At 38.3% G+C, this 18,552-nt stretch overlaps 3 protein-coding genes across 8 annotated transcripts; 1 reads left to right on the top strand and 2 right to left on the bottom strand.

Annotated features, from left to right (window-relative positions):
• Positions 1-977: 977 nt before the first annotated feature.
• On the bottom strand, positions 978-7,661 carry bpnt1 (bisphosphate nucleotidase 1). Of its 4 annotated transcripts, none has more exons than XM_079639295.1 (10): positions 7,506-7,629; positions 6,599-6,726; positions 5,510-5,614; positions 5,323-5,430; positions 4,223-4,271; positions 3,143-3,208; positions 1,914-2,005; positions 1,624-1,821; positions 1,437-1,542; positions 978-1,347 (listed from the first exon to the last, which is right to left on the bottom strand). In XM_079639295.1, the coding sequence occupies exons 2-10, from the start codon at positions 6,716-6,718 to the stop codon at positions 1,196-1,198; spliced, it is 996 nt and encodes a 331-aa protein (XP_079495421.1). In that variant the 5' UTR covers positions 6,719-6,726; positions 7,506-7,629; the 3' UTR covers positions 978-1,195. The 4 variants fall into 4 exon arrangements, with proteins under 4 accessions (XP_079495421.1, XP_079495422.1, XP_079495423.1 ...); XM_079639296.1 differs by having other exon boundaries at positions 6,599-6,772; positions 7,506-7,606; XM_079639297.1 differs by lacking the exon at positions 3,143-3,208 and having other exon boundaries at positions 7,506-7,661.
• A 431-nt stretch (positions 7,662-8,092) lies between these two features.
• On the bottom strand, positions 8,093-15,583 carry saysd1 (SAYSVFN motif domain containing 1). 2 transcript variants are annotated; one of them, XM_079584760.1, is made up of 4 exons: positions 15,309-15,583; positions 14,894-14,957; positions 11,336-11,524; positions 8,545-9,415 (listed from the first exon to the last, which is right to left on the bottom strand). In XM_079584760.1, exons 3-4 carry the CDS (start codon positions 11,513-11,515, stop codon positions 9,104-9,106), a joined length of 492 nt encoding a protein of 163 aa, XP_079440886.1. In that variant the 5' UTR covers positions 11,516-11,524; positions 14,894-14,957; positions 15,309-15,583; the 3' UTR covers positions 8,545-9,103. The 2 variants fall into 2 exon arrangements, with proteins under 2 accessions (XP_079440885.1, XP_079440886.1); XM_079584759.1 differs by lacking the exons at positions 14,894-14,957; positions 15,309-15,583 and adding an exon at positions 11,589-12,187 and having other exon boundaries at positions 8,093-9,415.
• grcc10 (gene rich cluster, C10 gene) lies at positions 12,106-14,466 on the top strand. Of its 2 annotated transcripts, none has more exons than XM_079584761.1 (4): positions 12,106-12,235; positions 12,770-12,858; positions 13,236-13,412; positions 13,487-14,466. In XM_079584761.1, the coding sequence occupies exons 2-4, from the start codon at positions 12,807-12,809 to the stop codon at positions 13,624-13,626; spliced, it is 369 nt and encodes a 122-aa protein (XP_079440887.1). In that variant the 5' UTR covers positions 12,106-12,235; positions 12,770-12,806; the 3' UTR covers positions 13,627-14,466. The 2 variants fall into 2 exon arrangements, with proteins under 2 accessions (XP_079440887.1, XP_079440888.1); XM_079584762.1 differs by having other exon boundaries at positions 12,122-12,218; positions 13,487-14,384.
• Positions 15,584-18,552: the final 2,969 nt, after the last annotated feature.

Below are 18,552 nucleotides of genomic sequence, written 5' to 3'. Positions count from 1 at the left end.
GGAACTGCTGAACAGAGATGGCCTGCAAGCTGCCACTGGATCTGCTTATCAAATACAGGAAAAGTTTTGGACAGCATAGACCTCAGGTAAGCCTTTTTCATACTATGCATTGATAAAAATATGATTACCACTTTCTTTCTTTTTTTGGACATTTTAATAAAATATCTAAAATAAAGAATTTCTCATTCAACTTGTGGTCTTGTTTTTAATCACATTGGCTTTTAAATGCATGTAGCAAGACTTTTAGCCAAAGAAAAAAGAAATGTAAATATAGATCCACCCGAGTAGCAGCTTCAATTTGTACTACAATATAATAGACAAAAGATGGAAAACGGGCACACATATTCCATTCAATATAACTGATAAACCTAAATATTCTCACTCAGTTACACCTAGATGGATAAGCAATATTTATATGTGGCAGAACCAATTGCAACCTACATAAATATACATAATCAATCCTAAATATATATATAGATGTAGAATACTGTTGGTACAGTATTCACCTCAACACAACCGTGTGTTAAGGTTGTACCTACTACTCAGTTTGTGTTAGCACACATTTCATTGTCATGTTTGTCTTAAAGCAACAATGTCATTTTATTAGTTCACTTTTGTTGTGTGCCTGTTATTATAATGTTTAGGTTATGGCTGGCGATGCAAAACTGTCAAATAGATACAAGAAAAATACACAGAGTAGCAGGGTAGTTCACACTTTCCTGATGCAACGTTTAATACAATGATTACAGAACTAATATTAAATACAAAACTATAGTACTGAAAACACTGGTTTTAAGTATTCCTGTACTTCAAGTTAACTAAATGCATCTACCAACAATGCTGTAAGACAATAATCAATTCTGTCAAACAAATTAGACAGCATAAATGGCAAAACACGAGATTACACCCCAATTAAAAAAATGAAATGTAAAAGTTATGACCATAATCATATATATGCAATAGGACATGTGTGTGTGTTTAATTATGTATATGTGGACAGCAATTTAGTTTTAAATTACCAACATAATATATTACTACAAATAATAAAATTAATGTATTTGGTCCCCTAATAAACGTGGTTGGAAACATGTTGTGAATGTACTCATTAAATCTTAAACTGTTAAATTTATGGCAAGGACACATCACAGCTTCGAGGCACAAAAGTTTACAGTATGACTTAATATCGTGTAATGGTTTAGTCAGAGGGGAGAGCCTGTAGGACGGCCTGTGGCACTCTGCTTATATAGTACTGATGATCCCGTAGAGTCGCCAGAACTCCAGCAGAATTCATGTGCTTCACATTGGCATCATATCTGAATGCATTACCATGGATGTCTGTCAGTTTGCCTGTATATATAAAACAACATAAAAAACGCTGAAATATACTTTATATTTATCTTAAATATCAAGCAAAACATTCAAACAATGACTATCACCTCCAACTGCATGCAGAATTGCCTCAGGCGCACACGTGTCCCACTTTTTACATCCCAGACTGGCAAACACATAAGCGGAGGCCTTTCCCTCCACTAGCTGGATGATCTACCAGGCCCAGAATGAAGACGTGATTAGTTCAATTTCAATGCCAATATTGACTTAGACGAATCAAGGCTAGTGTCCCACCTTATTCCCAGCTCCTCCCACTCTGATGACATCATGAGGCTCCATGGCTTGTACTGTGTCGGTCACAAGTTTATTGCTATGGGACCGCGTGGTCGTGATGATTCTTTTACCATCTGGGACTTCCTGGAGTTGAAACCCAAATGCGCCCAAACCCAGAACTCCCCATAACGTTCTGCCCAAAGAAGCACCAGCCCCAGTCTGAGTGAACAAAGAGCACACAAAACAGGTTAACCAATCCCAGCCTTTACCAAATGTAGTGTAGGATGTGTGACCCGATCAACCGGTCGGACCTGGTAGTTGTAGAAGGGCTGATTGATGACTCCAGCAATGGCTGTCCCTTTATAAGCAATCCCTATTAGCACTGTCACATGATCCAAAAGCCCTGCAATGAAACAGCAAACAAACATTACGCAAAGTACTTATTAGTCAAGCCCAACAAAAATAGTTTTATGTCCTCCTTTTTATAACGGTATGAGTAAGACGGAGTTGTGGTGCAGCAATTTTGAGCATTCACGGCCCGATATACTATAGCAAAATCGAAGAACGAACTGTTGATATGTCAATTTGAACAAAAGCAGGCCAAAACCTTCCAGGAATTCCATACATCTGGCTGGTAAACATTACAGCGATTACAGAACAGGTAGGTGTGGCTTTGAGGCTCCGCCTACTTTAACATGGAAATGTACACCACTTGTGGGTTCATTGAGGTCAGACATCCGTGAGTAAAAACACAAACGCACTGGAGAGCTAATTTATGATAGAAATTAAAGTTCTGAAATAAGCACCGGTGCTGTTATTTTTAGTTTTTTTGTTTTGTTTCACGTTTACCACTGTAAAGCTGCTTCTTTAAAGTAATCTGTTGTGTGAAGTCACACATGAACGTGATGAGACTTGACTGGAAAGCCGAATTGCTGGTGAAAACATATCAGCATCCCTATGATCAGAAGCTTTCTTAACTTCCGTTTTCTCACTGCTTCCATTTTTGTTGTGTTATTTTGTTATTGAAAGGAAACAGCACATATTTACATATTCCTTAAGCAGCATCGGGATGTTTGCTAACAATATACTGCTGCTCAGATATTTCAAATGTATTTTTACCCATATGCGAAGAACTTAAAAAGAACTTTGCTGTGAGTATATCAATGTCTTTAGTGCTCATGCCAGTAATGCAGGTTCGAGTCCATGTCCCTAACCCATTCCCCAATATTTACTTCAACATTTCCTGTCTTTTCTTTGTATGCCTGATACTTTTCCAATAAAGTAGTGGTAACTTCCAACTAAAATTGGATGCATGGAAAAGATTCAACAGGTTCACTGGATAACTTTATATTAAAAAAAAATTTCTTCATCAGCAACAAGAGCACAAATGCAATGCATTTGTAGTTTATGGCCAAATACTAGAAATTGTAAATCCCTTACTTAGCTGTTTTTGATTGACTGCAACCTTCTATTCTTGTCTAATTTCACGGTGAAATCTCATGCCTCAGAAAGAAAAAGAAAAAACATTAAATCACCGTACGGTTAGGGGCTCTGTGGGGCTGCACTGGCTTCTGTATGTAAACTGGGTTGTACAAAACCCTTGCAGCTACAACAGAGACAGGAGAACAAAGACAGAGAGAGAAAGAGGGGAAAAGAGAGAGCAGATCACTATGTGACAGCATCAGGTGTGTTGGACATATGGAGTTCGAGTGGAGGTAGAGTTAGACAAAAAAATCAGAGAGAGAAGAGAACGGAGGGATAGTGCTGTTGCAGTTGGCATGCTTGCAACACTAGTTCCCTAAAAAGTTCAATTTTCAACAGTCTAGCACTGTACGGAGTACTGCTCACACATAAGTCACTTTCAAACCAAGCACCTTTCTGTTGGTCAGTGCGGTACATTTGTGTGACCAACTTGAACAAGAGCAAAATCTTTGTAGGGAACTTTTTCGCCCTCACACAAAACTCCCAAGCATGCAGATTTCTATTTAAAACTACTGGATTTCATCTGCAAAATTTGACAGAGCAATGTTAAATGTGACTCCCTATTTACAACTGGTATCGACATCAACTTTGAATGATTCAATCAGCCGAGGGCATTTACATCTGATATTAACATCAATCTCCACAAATAAATACTTGTGGATGGATTTGGGCCGGGTGGCAAGCGAGTAAGCCATTCTTCACTGTTGTCGGAGTGAAGACGGAACACTTTGCTTGTCCATATTCCACTCTTTTTCACAGACGGACATGTCCATCCGTGCTCCCCATCAATGGAGGTAAATTTGTCTATGTTTACATGGAAATCTTTTGTTTTAATCGGGAACAATGATGTGAGGACTGATGGGATGTTGTTTTGCTCCACTTCATAGACAATGAGTGGAAGGAGAATTTTAGACTAACAAGACATTCATTTATGACACTTTCTTTCTACAAATTCTACCTGCAAATGTGGTTTGTATAATCGATGACAAAATGTAGATCACTTGTGATCACTTCACCCCAAACAATGTTAATACCAGGTGCTTTACTGCACAATGTTGGTTATAGTCACAGCTGAAAAAGACCAAAACTCAAATGGAAGTGGGAGTTGAGTAATACTGAAAGCTGTTTATCTGCTCACCTTCTGTATATTCTTTAGTGCCATCAAGAGGGTCCACCCACACAACCAGCTAAAAAATAAAGATGAAACCTTAGTCGAATACCATATTGAGATATTTTATGTTCCTATTATGTTATGTTCCTACTCTTTCAAAACTCTTTCAGAAGAAGTTAATTTAAAAATGGATGGTATATTCTATTTGTAACCGATCCTACTCGACCCGCTCAGGGGTGCGTTTCCCAAAAGCATTGTACGCAAACTATGGTCACAAGTTCCGTTCTTATCAGCATAGTTCAACGAGTCGGTGTTTCCCGAAAACATAGTTCCAACAAACATTCGCAAAAAGCATCGTAAAGTTGTGTGGTTGGAACGACAGCTCTCGACCTGTGCTTAGAAGCAGAGTTTCTTGTTTGCTTGACATGTGGACTCAATAAACCCTGATCTTGAGCCAAATAATCAAGCTTACATTAAGTACAATCTATATCTTTTATTTAGAATACATACAAATGTAATTTAAGACTTTTAGTTTGTCAATAGATTTAAAGCGTCGGTTTTGAAGAGTGCGCATGTGCGGACGTGCTCTAGTACGTAAGAACGAGCCTATGATTGAATCTGGAAATAAAGCAAAATAACTGAGAAATAGTCAGAGAAATAGAAATAGTCCTCAGATGCCATGTCTGTAATTTATAGCAAAACATCTAGCATTAATTCGATCACAGACAGATTCATTAAAAGAAGTTATTACTCCAACACCTGCGTGACATTTACCAACGTGTTTGAATGACAAATTTGCGACAATATGGTTTCGGGAAACAGCCGTGACTAGCTAGTTGATTTCGTCAACGATGCAACGTACTATGTTTAAGCAGTGAGTTACGCACCAAATGTAACCGGTCCTACTCGACCCTTTTCGAGTGGCATTCGAATCAGCGTCTCCGCATGGGAAGCGGGTGCGCTAACAAGGACGCTAAAGACGCAACTGGCCAATAGCGTCGATCGCTAGTCCGTCTCTTGAGGCCAGCGGAGTGAGGTTTACACGCACAGCTCTTACTGGCCTGGCTCCGTTACATACAATTATTAGATGTTTTATGCATTATGGCCACATTCTGTTTCCTCTTTACCTCTTCCTCCTTCAGGCTGGCATACTGATCAGGACAGGATTTTTGTAGGATTAGACTGCTGTGCCCGTTCTCTATCAGGTCTTCCTCAACAGACTCATCTGGTAATTCCTACACAAATAAAAGCAGTTTAGACAGTTGTTTGGAGCCAAAACAGGATGAGCATCTATATATTACGAGACCTACACACCTCCTCCCCGATGATAGTGACTTTAGGGAAGCTTTTCGACAGGGATGCACATATACTCTTCTGAGCAAGCCTGTCAGCCAGTGTCTGTAGATCATCAGCTCCTGTCTATACCAAAAGCAAAGGTTACAAAAATACATCATAAGCATAATATGTCAAAACGAGCGAATCATTTCACAATCCAGAGTTAGTTCATCAACCGTTCTCTTCTCAAGTCTTGGCTCTAGGGCTGACCCCTAATAGTCCACCAAACGTTAAGGCCTCGATATACATCAAGGGAAATCGAAGAACGAACTGATGTGATATCATTTCGAACAAAATCAGGCCGTTTGGAGTTCGTTTTGGAAGTTCGAAACAGCTTGCCAAAGCAAACTTTCCAGAAAACCATTGGTCCGTGGCGATTACGTACTAGGTAGATGTGTGTGGTTTCCACTTCAAAGCTAAAGTGCTATATAAATAAGCGTAACGTGACTTTCCTAGAGTGCCGAATTGCAGAGCTCGTGCAAACATATCCAAGTTGCCATGATCAGATGCTTTTCTTACACTTTATTAAAATGCTTGCCGTTTTCTCAGTTCTGTTGTGTGTTTATTTTGTTATTGAGAGGAAAGCACGCAGCACATATTTACATATATTACATATCGCCTATCATTCATCAAACTTAAGTATGGCTTATCATAACATTCAAGTTTAACTAGTCGAATAGCAAAATCTCTGGTCAGGGGCAGCCCTGTTCCTGGATCAATACCCTGATTTTACTGTCTGATTTGGGGTTTAAAGGATATTTCAACCAAAAATGAAAATTCTGTCATCATTTACTCGCCCTTATGTTGTTCCAAACCTGTATGAGTTTCTTTCTTCTCTTGAACACAAAAGAAGATATTTTGAAGAATGTTAGTAACCAGACAGTTATTGTAGCCATTGACTTTCATAGTATTTTTCTCCCTACTATGCAAGTCAATGGCTACCATCAACTGTCTGGTTACCAACATTCTTCAAAATATATTCTTCCATTAAATTCATCAACTTGTCATCTCAAATAGGACATGTATTTGGATCAACACTTCTTGGTCACATGCCACTACTTGCCGTACCTTTTCAACAATACCGAGCTCTCCACTTTGAAGCACTTTACGGACAATAGTTCCAGCCTTTTCCGCCACGGCATAGGCTGAAGCCACCAACCTCATCAGCACTGCAGGACTGTTCGCCATGACACTTGCTGAAACAGAAAGCACACCTTGCTGCAGTTCAAAAAGACACACCTCCTGCAAACAACCAGGGGAAAAGTCAGAAGACAATGGAAGTATTGCAATGTCATGATTATCTGATCATTATGAGAGTAGGCCTAATGGGATTCTAGCTAATCACAATGCAATATGGAGCTGAACTAAGTTCAGTTCATTTTTTCATCAAAGTTAATGCTAGATTTGTATAATGTATAATGAACATCTTGACTGTATTTAACAGTTGTGATTTAAATTGAGGGATAGGCAAGTAAAGAATGGACTTGAAGTTTGAGAATGGACCTAGATAGTTTTGTCTCAGTAACGTTACCAGAGTCAGAATCAGAGCAGATGCACTTATTTCATCACATAACACAACGATAAGGCACATATCCCTTGATAAATACTCACGAACTGTGTAAATGGTTAATGAGTAATTATGAAAAATGGCAGAATACTTTTTTTTCTGCACTGGGTGAAGATCCCTGCTAAAGTTCCTGAACAATCTGCATGGAAGACACTAAGCACTGTTGTCCGAATGATAAACACCCGTGCCTGAAACTCACACTCATACTTGTTACCGCACTTGTGTTATATGTTATAAAACATATAAGTTAAGTATACTTCTTAAATCATAATCGTTTGAACTTGTTCTAAACATTTATTCAGCATGCATTCCTGGGCGATATGCTACTCGCGTACAAAGCTGCGGTGCAGACTGTTATTCAGCAATAATTGTGTATTTTGCTGACTTATTCTATAACTACGGTCTTACTTTAATCGCAGTCCGTGTCCAGAGTTCAGGAATGATCAGCGGTTCACAGCACACAGATTCCTATCGGACACAGAAGGACAGGAAGGCGTCATCATGTGTACATCGTAGTCTTTTGTAGTTCTCGTCTTGTAGTGTCTTAGTGCCCGTTGCATTGCTTTCTTTTTAAAGCAATAGTTCACTCAAATTTATATCATTCTATGTATAAAGTCATACGGGTTTTGTAAATGACAGAATTTTCTTTTTTTTAGGGTGAACTTCATTTAAAGTCTCCATGAAATCAAAATAGACAAATTCCTGTTTTTATGGAATACTGCTGTATTTGTGATTTATCAGGGCACATTATGATTTTTTTGTGCTCTTATAATCTTTAATAAAATAACTTACCATCCCGATGGACAAAATCAAATTCTGCCCAACATCTTTTCTTGAGCAAGAAGCCGTTCCATGTTTGAGATCAGAATAAGGAAGAAAATATCAGAACTTCCGTTTCACGCTGACTTTAATTCGCACACCTAAAAACCTTACTAAAATCAATCATTTGTTGGATGAATTATGATGTTGGTGAAGGAAAGAATGTTGATATGTTTTGTTTTCCTGTCAATTTCCAGTCATTGCATTTATAGAAGTATAATTATTATATACAGGGCCTACATGACTTTTTGGTACACCTGCCAATGGCCGGTGACTTAAGAAAATTTACCGGCCATACATATTTTCAATTAAACTATTTTTGCAAAAATAGGCAGTTATGAACAAAATGTTAGTGAAAATTCACAATTCTATATTCCAATGTCTATACCACAGCTAAAACTACTAGCATAACTAATATACATTTACTAAACGTTATTCAGTCAAGAGAGTGATTTCTCCTTTTCCTTTGTTGTTTGGTTAACATTATTAACACAGACACAGCAGCAGAAATATTAGGCAGCTGTCACTTTAAGACTAATGCACATATCCAATATAATGACAGTGTACTGATACTGTGTGCACGTATGTGTATATTATATATATATAAACATATGGCAAAAAAAATAATCAAACTTTGTACGTAGCCTACTTTATTTCCCATAAGATACATTTAAGTAAAACCATAACCATGCTCCCTAAAAGTGTGTACAGTAAGGCCTCATTGTTATTTTAGTGTAGTAGGTTGTAGTAGCAGTAGGCTTAATAGTGTTTTCTGATAAAATACTGAACTGAGCACTAAATACATCTGAATCTGAGAGATTGTATTCTATTGCAGTTCTATATGCATTCATCAAAAAGTTATATCACTCATACCTTTCAGCTCCAGATATTAAATTAGTTTGGACAACAGAACCTATAGCTGAGTGTTAACTTAAAAATATGTGACCTGTTCTCATTTGCTAGATGTATGATTGGATTAAACTATAAGAAGGGGGTGTATATGTATATCTATATTAATGAAATAATGCATTTTATTTAGGTAAATACAAGTAAACCATTAGAGAACTGAGGTACATTAATATAATGCAAATAAGTTTCCAAAGTCCACATTTAGACAATCTTCCTTGTTGTCCATACAGTTGGCTGCAAAGTTTGCATGACTTTTAAACATGTTCATGTATTGGCCATCAATAATTGATTGCCATGAATCCCATCTCTCCTTGTAGCTGTTCGGCTGTTAAAGTGCCCAGAATGGGTTGACAATCAGGGTTAAACACAGAGTATGCGCTCATTTCTCCAGGTTGTCTGGCTTTTGGGCTTCGAAGGCCCTCATAGAGCCAGTAGAATAACGATATGACAAAAAAAGGCAGGCCGAACTCAAGTTCTGAAAAAAGCCCCAACAGCACAATCCACAGCAGCACTTTAAACAGGGTCAGATGGGTAAGAACCAGACGCTGAAGCCAAGAGCCAGATGTAGTATTCAGAAGATCACCTTGATCCTGAAAAAAAACAGGAAAATATTACATTTGGTTAGACAAAAATGACATGGTCAGTTTTCAGTTTTATATGGAAACTTGACATTAAAGGTAGAGTAGGCAATTTCGTAGAGGCTAGCAATAGAAAGTCAGCTTTGAGAGCATAAGATCCCACCCTCCCTTCAGAGCGTCTCCAAAGCCACGCCTCCTTTAAAACACATTAACGTGTACAGCAGAGTCTGCAAATAGTATATGGTAGTGTTGACATAGAAACGCATTAATCCGTCACAGGTTGCCATCTTGTAATTATGGTTATGACACCATAATTGAGTGAACGCAGATAAGCTTGTTTTGGTTCAGGAGGAACTTTAAAAGGGTCATGACATGGGTTTTTTTATTTTATTATTATGTTCCCTTAGGTGCAAATATAGTATTACTATAGTTTTTTTTACAAAAAACTTTTAAAATTTAGTGATTTATGACCTTTTCCCACCCTGTTTCTCATCCTCTGATTCACACAGTCTGTTTTGGGGGTGTTTCCCCTTTAAGAGTTCAGTGTTAACGCCCACTGTTATGATTGGCTAACGTCAGTGCCTATGCATCAATTATTAACGCCCCCAGCCAGAATATTTGCGGATTCGGCGTATTTAAAAAGTAGTTTAAAGTTTTAAACACATTACTTACAGTTTGCGTCGTCGTTGTTGAGCCCAGAATAGTCGGCACGGACTTATCTTTGAGCAACAGTTTTCTGGCAAAGCCAGCATCATTTTGGGATTTGTTCTCAAAACAGTCATCCTTCAAATGTATAGAACAAACGCTTAAACTAACACTGCCGTGACTGGGACGTCCGCAAAAAGTAAAGTGCATCCATTTTTCCCTGACGACTGGATCTTTCGCAGTGTATTCACAGATGTTGTTTGTCCACAGCCAGGAACAGCACATCTGCGAGGCATCGTAATTTTACTGTACACAGACCCACTCGCTGTCCGTTGACTGAACACTTGTGAGGCGCGCGGCGATATGAAATGAGCGTAGTTGTCTTGCGCTTAAAGCGTAGTTGTCTTGTGCTGGAGGCGTCATTATGCAAACGCTGGTACGTCACTTCGTACCGTGACGTCACTTCTTACCATGGATCCAGAACGAGCTGTATTTAGAGCTTGATTAAATAAATGATTCGTTTATAATGGGGAGGACGTCTTAAGCTATGAAACTTGCAGGACGTTTTAATGGTACAAAGACCTCTTATATACCAAAAGATCAAGGCAAATTTGGTTTCTCATGTCATGACCCCTTTAAAAGGTGGCTGCAGTTTGTCTGGATAGCCTCACGAAACACACTGATAAATATCTGTGCGCGGAGGTTTGGAAATACAGGTTGGCAGACAGGTAGAACATCCTATCATTGCATTCAGACCAAATGCAATGATTGGATAAACTTGTCTTTGGTCCTGACTTACACAGCAGATATATTTAATTTAGCTTTTTTATTTATTTAGACAACTTATATTTTTGATTGCTATTAGGATGTGGAGAGAGTTTCAACCAGTACAATAAAAAGGGTTAATGAAAAACCTTAAATTGTAGTTGTTGTTTTGACTTTTATCTCACAATTCTTTTTTAAGCTATTCAGACTTTAATTCTCGCAACTTCCAATTTAGAACCCGGCCACAATTCTAAATAGTTTTTCTCAAAATTGTGAGATATACAAAAAAAGTAAGGAAATGGGCAATAAACTCTATAAACTGCAAAGTAATTGCAATTTTCTTTTTCGCAGTTCTGACCTTTTGTCCTCAGAAATGTATCAACTCGCAATTGAGAATAAAGTCAGATAAAGGAGATATAAACTCACATTTTTTTTTATTCCGTGGCAGAAAAAAATAGTTCCATAGTTTAATTTATCACTGTTACTGTGCATTGTTTTTACGGTAGTAAGTTGCGATCAGACCTGTTTGTGTGGACTCTGGTGGCAGGTGTCGGGCTTCAGGAACTCTGTTGTGTCAGGAAACACTGCCGGAGAATCGATTGTTATTGCTTTCATTTCACTCTGGATCTCACGAACAGCAGGTTTCTCAGCTTCAGTCTGGGCTTTCTTTCGGGCTCTGAATTCAGCCAGCTTGCGTTCCATGTTTCATTCCTGAAATGTTAATAAAGTCAAAATGTATGTGGTCAGTAAATAAAACTACGTGTCAGTATATTACCAGACTTCCGTAGAATCCGTACTGATTTTGCACCGGTCGACAAACGCTGCCGTGTCAAAATGACTGTTTGTTGACTATGACACTAAAATGTGTTTCCTGTTACGGGGCGCTTAGTGGCCCAAAAAGCGAATCCTTCATTTAACCGCATTTCAAATATCAGGACGTTTTTTTGACTCAATGAAAAACAATGAATATCACATAATACATATAATGTTTTAAGCAATCTGTATGAAGTCATTTAAATGTACATATGTCTGTAATCGCAGATCTCTGTTACTGGTCCAGTCTGACTAGCGCTGAGAAAAGTAACAGCTAACGTTATCAAGTGACACTCTTTCAGCAAAGGTGCGGCTACAGTGACACTTCATGAGCATTTGACTGGGAATATTACACAGTGAAGAGTTAAATAATAGAGAAGTATTATTTAGACCAATCGTGCTTCACCAATCCGAAACTAAATTCGGGCCACAAAGCCTCGCCCATTTTATAACATGGTTTATAGTTTCATTGCCATTCTATCTTATTTCTATGGTTCAGTTGTTGTTGTTTCCATCGGACACTTTAACGGCTGTACCGACCGGAAGTGTGCGCGCGTCCGTGACTCCGCGTCATAGGAGAGGCTGTGATCAGGTACTGGCATCAACGATGTAAGTACATATAAATGTTAAAAATATCATTAGGGAAAAAATAATGACATATTTAACATTGGAGCTCAGAGACAATGATAAATCGCGGTAAGCGGAACTAACATGCCAGTGATAGATAACAGCTAAACCCAGCATAGGTCTCATTCTTCATAACACATCAAAATTACACGAGTCTAATAATCTATAAGTTGAGGCTGATTGAAAGCAATATGTTCCGCTATTTATTCCGTATATTTAAGTATTTGTTGGGTATTTTATCTTTGCCCATGATTATTACCAAGAGCTGGTGGTCTAAGTTACAATGAAAACTACAGATGGACAACCATAATAATATTGAGATTGTATTCTTCTATTATATTTTATGAATACAGTACGTAGTGAGACCGTAATGGTAAATGCCAGTGTTGATGTTGAAAATGTGTTATTTTGGAGAAAGATGAACAGTCAAGCTCATGTAGTGTCCTTCATTGATTATTAGAGCATGTTTAAATAATGTCATAGCGATTGTATAATTGTTTAAATTTGCCATTGCAGTCATCGGTGGTGAATCTGCCCCGTGGAGTGAGCTGGCATGGCCTCTGCCCCAGCACAGCAGCCCTCGCTCACTGTGGAGCAGGCAAGAGGTGAGAGAGATGTTACATGCCCAAAAATGAAAATCAGCGCATGATTTACGCGCCCTCAAGCCATCCTAGGTGTATATGACATTTCTCGTTCAGACGTACACAATCAAGAGTTATATTAAATAACTGTCCTGGCTCTCCCAAGCTTTTTAATGGCAGTGATCGGCAGTTTCTGTTTTGAAGCTAGAATTCCTTCAAGATTCTGAGGGCACATGAATAAAAAATAATTAATAATAAATTCTACGAGCATACTAGAATCATCCATTTTGATATCAGTGTCTTCTTGTCTTAGTCATGGAAAGAAAATTTGTCCTCGGACATTTTTCGTCATTAACGACTTGAACGCTCAGCCAAACTGTTGTCCCATTCATCCATTGCAGTGGTTCTCAGTGAGGTGATCCAGGCTTTCTCCATGCCTGAGAACGCAGCCCGCATGGAGGAAGCCAGAGAAAGCGCCTGCAATGACATGGGCAAGATGCTGCAGCTGGTGCTTCCCGTAGCCACTCAGATCCAACAGGAGGTCATCAAAGCATACGGCTTCAACAACGAGGGAGAAGGTGAGATCGAGGACGCAAATTGCGCAAACGCTAATAAAAAGCTGTCATTTCAACCTCTGCGGTTTGCCTTTCAGGCGTTCTCAAATTCGCGCGGCTGGTAAAGATGTATGAAACTCAGGACCCAGAGATCGCAGCCATGTCACTGAAACTCAAGAGTCTCCTCCTGCCGCCCCTCTCCACTCCTCCCATCGGCAGTGGCATCCCGACCTCATAGAACAAGCCCAAACTCCCAGTTTAGAAAGTTAGAAACTGTTTCAACTATAAAAATTGTATAGTGCAAACACATTAGGGTTTAAAAAAAGTTTTGACGCTTCTTTTAAGGGTCATTTAACCTGAGGGGAAATTTCTCAGACCACTGGAAACCATTTGAATAAAAAGTAAACAATTAGTAGTGAACTTCTACATTCCCATTTTCTGTCTGTGAAATGATTAGCATTCAAAGCATTTGTCTTATTTTCTCACACATTACTTTTTTTCTTTACTTTTTTTTATATACATATTGCCAATGTTGAATGTGCATATTTATCAAGCATAACAAATTTTTTAGGTCTTTTGAAGGTCTTGTTTGTTTTTAAAGATTTTTTTTTATACTGTTTGCATTAACAATTCACTCATTTGCCCATATTATTGACATATGGATGGATCACATTTATACATGATAACCTGTGACACTTCTTATGATCATTGCTGTTTGCGAAACTTATCATTGTCATATAAACAGTATTTATCCAATAAAGTCTTCTTTTTTTTATTCAATGGAAAGATATTTCTTATCATGAAATGACTGGTTTTGTTCACGTGAATACTGTTAGATTTCTTGTCTTAATTCTCATAAACATTCAAACATAACGTTAAATAAGAGCAACAAATTCACCCTTTATAATCCTCACCAAGAAAAAAGCAATGGAACATTTTTTTCTTTGAAGTTTTTATGTTGTTGGGGCATTTCCCAATAGAACCTGCTTTTTTGTATAGGCATCTGCCAAACTGTTGAGAAGTTACTTTATGGTAACATTTATAATATTTTAATAAATAGTTTAATTCAAATACATTGAAAATATATTTTTAAATGAAACTTTCTATCTTAACCTTTATTGTAAAAACGTTTGGCTACTTTTAAGCACTATCTATCTATCTATCTATCTATCTATCTATCTATCTATCTATCTATCTATCTATCTATCTATCTATCTATCTATCTATCTATCGCTCGCTCCCCCTAGTGGACGAAACGTCTCAAAAGTTGTCAAGTTATTTATGGCATTGATGCTTTATTTGAATGCCTCGTCTCCACCATGACCACCTTCTTTCTTTATAAGCTCAGCGTCTTAATCAGATGTATTTATGAGTTATGATAACGCAGTGTATGGGTTATGGGAGCGGACGGATGATGCGGAGGGTCTGCGGGGATTGCGCTGATGCGAACGGACTGCAGCTGAACACGTGTGTGTTTATCAAAGCCATGGACTGCTGATACACACCTGATCCCGTGCTTACAAACATCCGCATTCAAGCGATGCTACGAACCCCTGGAGAATGTCAGCTCTGAAAAAGGTATTGCAGATATGGAAATAAAATAGTGTTATTATAGCAGTTAATAATCGGTAGCCAAACGATGTTCCAGTCGAATTCAAGACAGTTTTAACTTAGATGATGGAAATTATTCACGTGTCATAAAAAAAATATACGTTTCTGCTGATGTCATAAATAGTCATAATATTTTTAACCCACCTGCTGTTGCCTAAAACAGTGATGCCATCACATATAGATATTATTAACTCAACGTAACATTGTCAGAATAAGTACAGAATCGTGTGTTTGTATGCAAAGGGTTTTGCAAGGCAGTATTGAGAGTTAAATATCTCTAGGCTGTGGATTGTGGAGGAGTAGGCCTACCTATGTTTGTGATTTTTCTCTTCTTTTTTTTTTTTTTTTTTTGCTCATGCAGCATCAGGAGGTCGAAGAGTCCATTAACTTGAGTTATCATGGCCCCTGTCACAGTGAAATGGTTTATCTCATCTGTTCATCCTCTTCCCTCCACTCACTGACTGTCTCTTTCTCTGTGTGTGAAATTTACTCCATTGTACTATTTCCATCTTCATTTCTCCATCTGCCACAGGTGTTACCATGGATACTGCAGACACATTGCTGCCTTTTCCTTGACAAGAGTCCAGGTAAGAGACAGGATGTGATATTTAGGGCATTTCCCCCCCACATCTTAAAGGGATAGTTCACCCAAAAATGAAAATTTTGTCATCACTTACTCACCCACAAGTTGCTTCAAACCTGTATAAGTGTCTTTCTTCTGCTGAACACAAAAGAAGATTTTTTGAAGAATGTTGGTAATCAAACAGTTGACGGTAGCCATTGACTTCCATAGTAGGAAAAAAAATACTGTATAAGTCAATGATTAACTTCAACTGTCTGATTACCAACATTCTTTAAAATGTCTTCTTTTGTGTTCAACAGAAGCCATACAGGTTTGAAACAACTTGAGGGCGAGTAAATGATGACAGAATTTTCATTTGTAGGTGAACTATCCCTTTAACTCAAAGCAGAGAGAGATAGCAGTGCAGTTATTTGTGGATTTAAAGGGATAGTTCACCCCAAAATAGAAAATTATGTGGTAATTTACTCACCCTCAAATCATTACAAACCTGTGTGACTTACTTTCTTTTGTGGTCTACAAAAAAAAAGCACCATAAATACGACTTCTGACATTAATAATGATACAAATAATTTAGATTTCAAATAAATGCTTTCTTTTAAAATTTATATTCATCAAAGAACTCTGAAAACAAATGTATCAGGGTTTCCATAAAATTATTGAGGCCTATTTATAACAAGAAGGATAACATTATGTTTGTAAGCACACTGCAGTGTTGTTGTCTGCTGCTCAACCTCTTTAAAGTCGGGTCGATTCAATATTTTTATTGTTCATCAGCTTAAAAAAACATTATTTGTGTGGTTTAAAACTTTATAGTTATAGCTATCATCCTTGGTGTGAACAGGACTTTAAGCAGCACAAATACACTCAGCAGCCACTTTATTAGGTAGACCTTGCTAGTACTGGTTTGGACCCCCTTTTGCCTTCAGAACTGCCTTAATTCTTCATGGCACAGATTCAACAATGTGCTGGAAACGTTCTTCAGAGATTTTGGTCCATATTGACATGATCGCATCACACTGTTGCTGCAGATTTGTCAGCTGCACATCCATGATGTGAATCTCCCGTTCCAGTACATCCTAAAAGAGCTCTATTGGACTGAGATCTGGTGACTGTGGAGACTATTTGAGTTTAGTGAACACGTTTGACATTGACAAGAAACCAGTTTGAGATGATTTGAGCTTGGTGACGTGTGTTATCCTGCTGGAAGTAGCCATCGAAGGATTGGTAAACTGTGGTCATAAAGAGATGGACATGGTCAGCAATAATACTCAGGTAGACTGTTGTGTTTAAACGATGATCAACTGGTACTAGAGACATAAAGTGTGGCAAGAAAATCTCCTCCACACCGTTTACACCACCAGCAGCCTGAACTGTTGATACAAGGCAGGATGGATCCATGATTTCTTGTTGTTTTCGCCAAATTCTGACCTGACCATCTGAATGGCACAGCAGAAATCGAGACTCATCAGACCAGGCAACATGTTTCCAATCTTCTATTGTCCAGTTTTGGTGATCCCGAGTGAATTGTAGCCTCAGTTTCTGTTCTTATCTGACAGGAGTGTCACCGATGTGTCTTCTGCTGCTGTAGCTCTTCTGCTTCAAGTGTTGTGTGTTCAGAGATGCTCTTCTGCAGACCGAGTGGTTATTTGAGTTACTGTTGCCTTTCTATCAGCTCAAACCAGTCTGGCCGTTCACCTCTGACATCATCAAGGCATTTTCACCAGCAGAACTGACATTTACTGGATATTACTCTTTTTCAGGCCATTCTCTGTAAACCAGAGAGATGGTTGTGCATGAGAATCTCAGTAGATCAGCAGTTTCTGAAATACTTGGACCAGCCCGCCTGGCACCAACAAACAAGACATTCAAAGTCACTTAAAGGACAATTCCGGCGAAAAATGAACCTAGGGGTAATTAACACATGGTTACATGGTTATCTTTGGAAAACAGACTCGACCAGTCGAGCCACGAACGCTGTGCTACGTGAGCTGAACTGTGACTTAAACCTATCGACCAGCTCACTTAGCATGGCGTTTGTGGCTCGACTGGTCGAGTCTGTTTTCCAAAGATGGCTCCTGCCTGTATACGCATAATGTACTGTCTTTATAAAGTATCTTCTTATTAAACTGTCTGTACACTTACAAAGTTCTCAATGCTTCGGTTTGCATCTAGGGACCCTCATTATGCTACTGTGTTAGTGTGAGGCTATTTTGAGCCTTGTTAGTGGTATTAACTAGCGATATCTTTTTTACTTATATTCGATGCCCCATATACTAGCGTTATAAGCTAATCTGTTTTTAGAGATAAAACTCTTTACATTCGATTATCATGAAAATGCATCCCAGAGAACGATCGACTCGGTAACCATGTGTTAATTACCCCTAGGTTCATTTTTCGCCGGAATTGTCCTTTAAATCTCCTTTCTTCCCGATTCTGATGCCTCAATTTGAACTTCAGCAGATCGTCTTGATCATGTCTACATGTCTAATGGCATTGAGTTGCTGCCATGTGATTAGCTGATTAGATATCTGCGTTAATTAGCAGTTGAATAGGTGTACCTAATAATGTGGCCGGTGAGTGTATTTTCAACATTGATAATAAGAGCATATCAGCATATTAGAATGATTTCTGAATGATCATGTGATGCTGAAAACTGGAGTAATGCTGAAAATACAGCTTTACCATCACAGGAATAAATTATACATACACTGTATGTACATTTTGAACTCCTTTTGTGTAACACCAAAGAAATAAAGTCAAATGGACCAAATTTAGCAGAGGAAAACAAGTGAAAATTATAGAAATGAGGGTGAAAACAAAGAATTCTAATTTTGGGTGAACTGTTCCTTGAAGTTTGTTTAGAGTGGGGTGAATTATTTTGAAATGTGACGAGTCCAAACCATCAAAGAAGCCATTCTCTTTTCCTAGTGTTCTCTCCATGCCATTTACTTTATTCATTGTAAAGTTAAA

The sequence above is a fragment of the Phoxinus phoxinus genome (genome assembly GCF_949152265.1).
Source record: "Phoxinus phoxinus genome assembly, chromosome: 16".
In the NCBI taxonomy this organism is placed as follows: domain Eukaryota; kingdom Metazoa; phylum Chordata; class Actinopteri; order Cypriniformes; family Leuciscidae; genus Phoxinus; species Phoxinus phoxinus.
This window is presented reverse-complemented; position numbering and strand designations above follow the sequence as displayed.

Coding starts and splice junctions, on each gene's coding strand:
- bpnt1 (XM_079639295.1), bottom strand. CDS start 6,718: ATGGCGAACAGTCCTGCAGTGCTGATGAGGTTGGTGGCTTCAGCCTAT. Junction 4,272..5,322: donor CCAGCCTGAAGGAGGAAGAG/GTAAAGAGGAAA, acceptor TTTATTTTTTAG/CTGGTTGTGTGGGTGGACCC. Junction 2,006..3,142: donor GCCCCACAGAGCCCCTAACC/GTACGGTGATTT, acceptor GTTTCATTGCAG/GGCTTTTGGATCATGTGACA.
- saysd1 (XM_079584760.1), bottom strand. CDS start 11,515: ATGGAACGCAAGCTGGCTGAATTCAGAGCCCGAAAGAAAGCCCAGACT. Junction 9,416..11,335: donor ACCAGAGTCCACACAAACAG/GTCTGATCGCAA, acceptor GTTTTTTTTCAG/GATCAAGGTGATCTTCTGAA.
- grcc10 (XM_079584761.1), top strand. CDS start 12,807: ATGGCCTCTGCCCCAGCACAGCAGCCCTCGCTCACTGTGGAGCAGGCA. Junction 12,859..13,235: donor CACTGTGGAGCAGGCAAGAG/GTGAGAGAGATG, acceptor CATCCATTGCAG/TGGTTCTCAGTGAGGTGATC. Junction 13,413..13,486: donor CTTCAACAACGAGGGAGAAG/GTGAGATCGAGG, acceptor TTTGCCTTTCAG/GCGTTCTCAAATTCGCGCGG.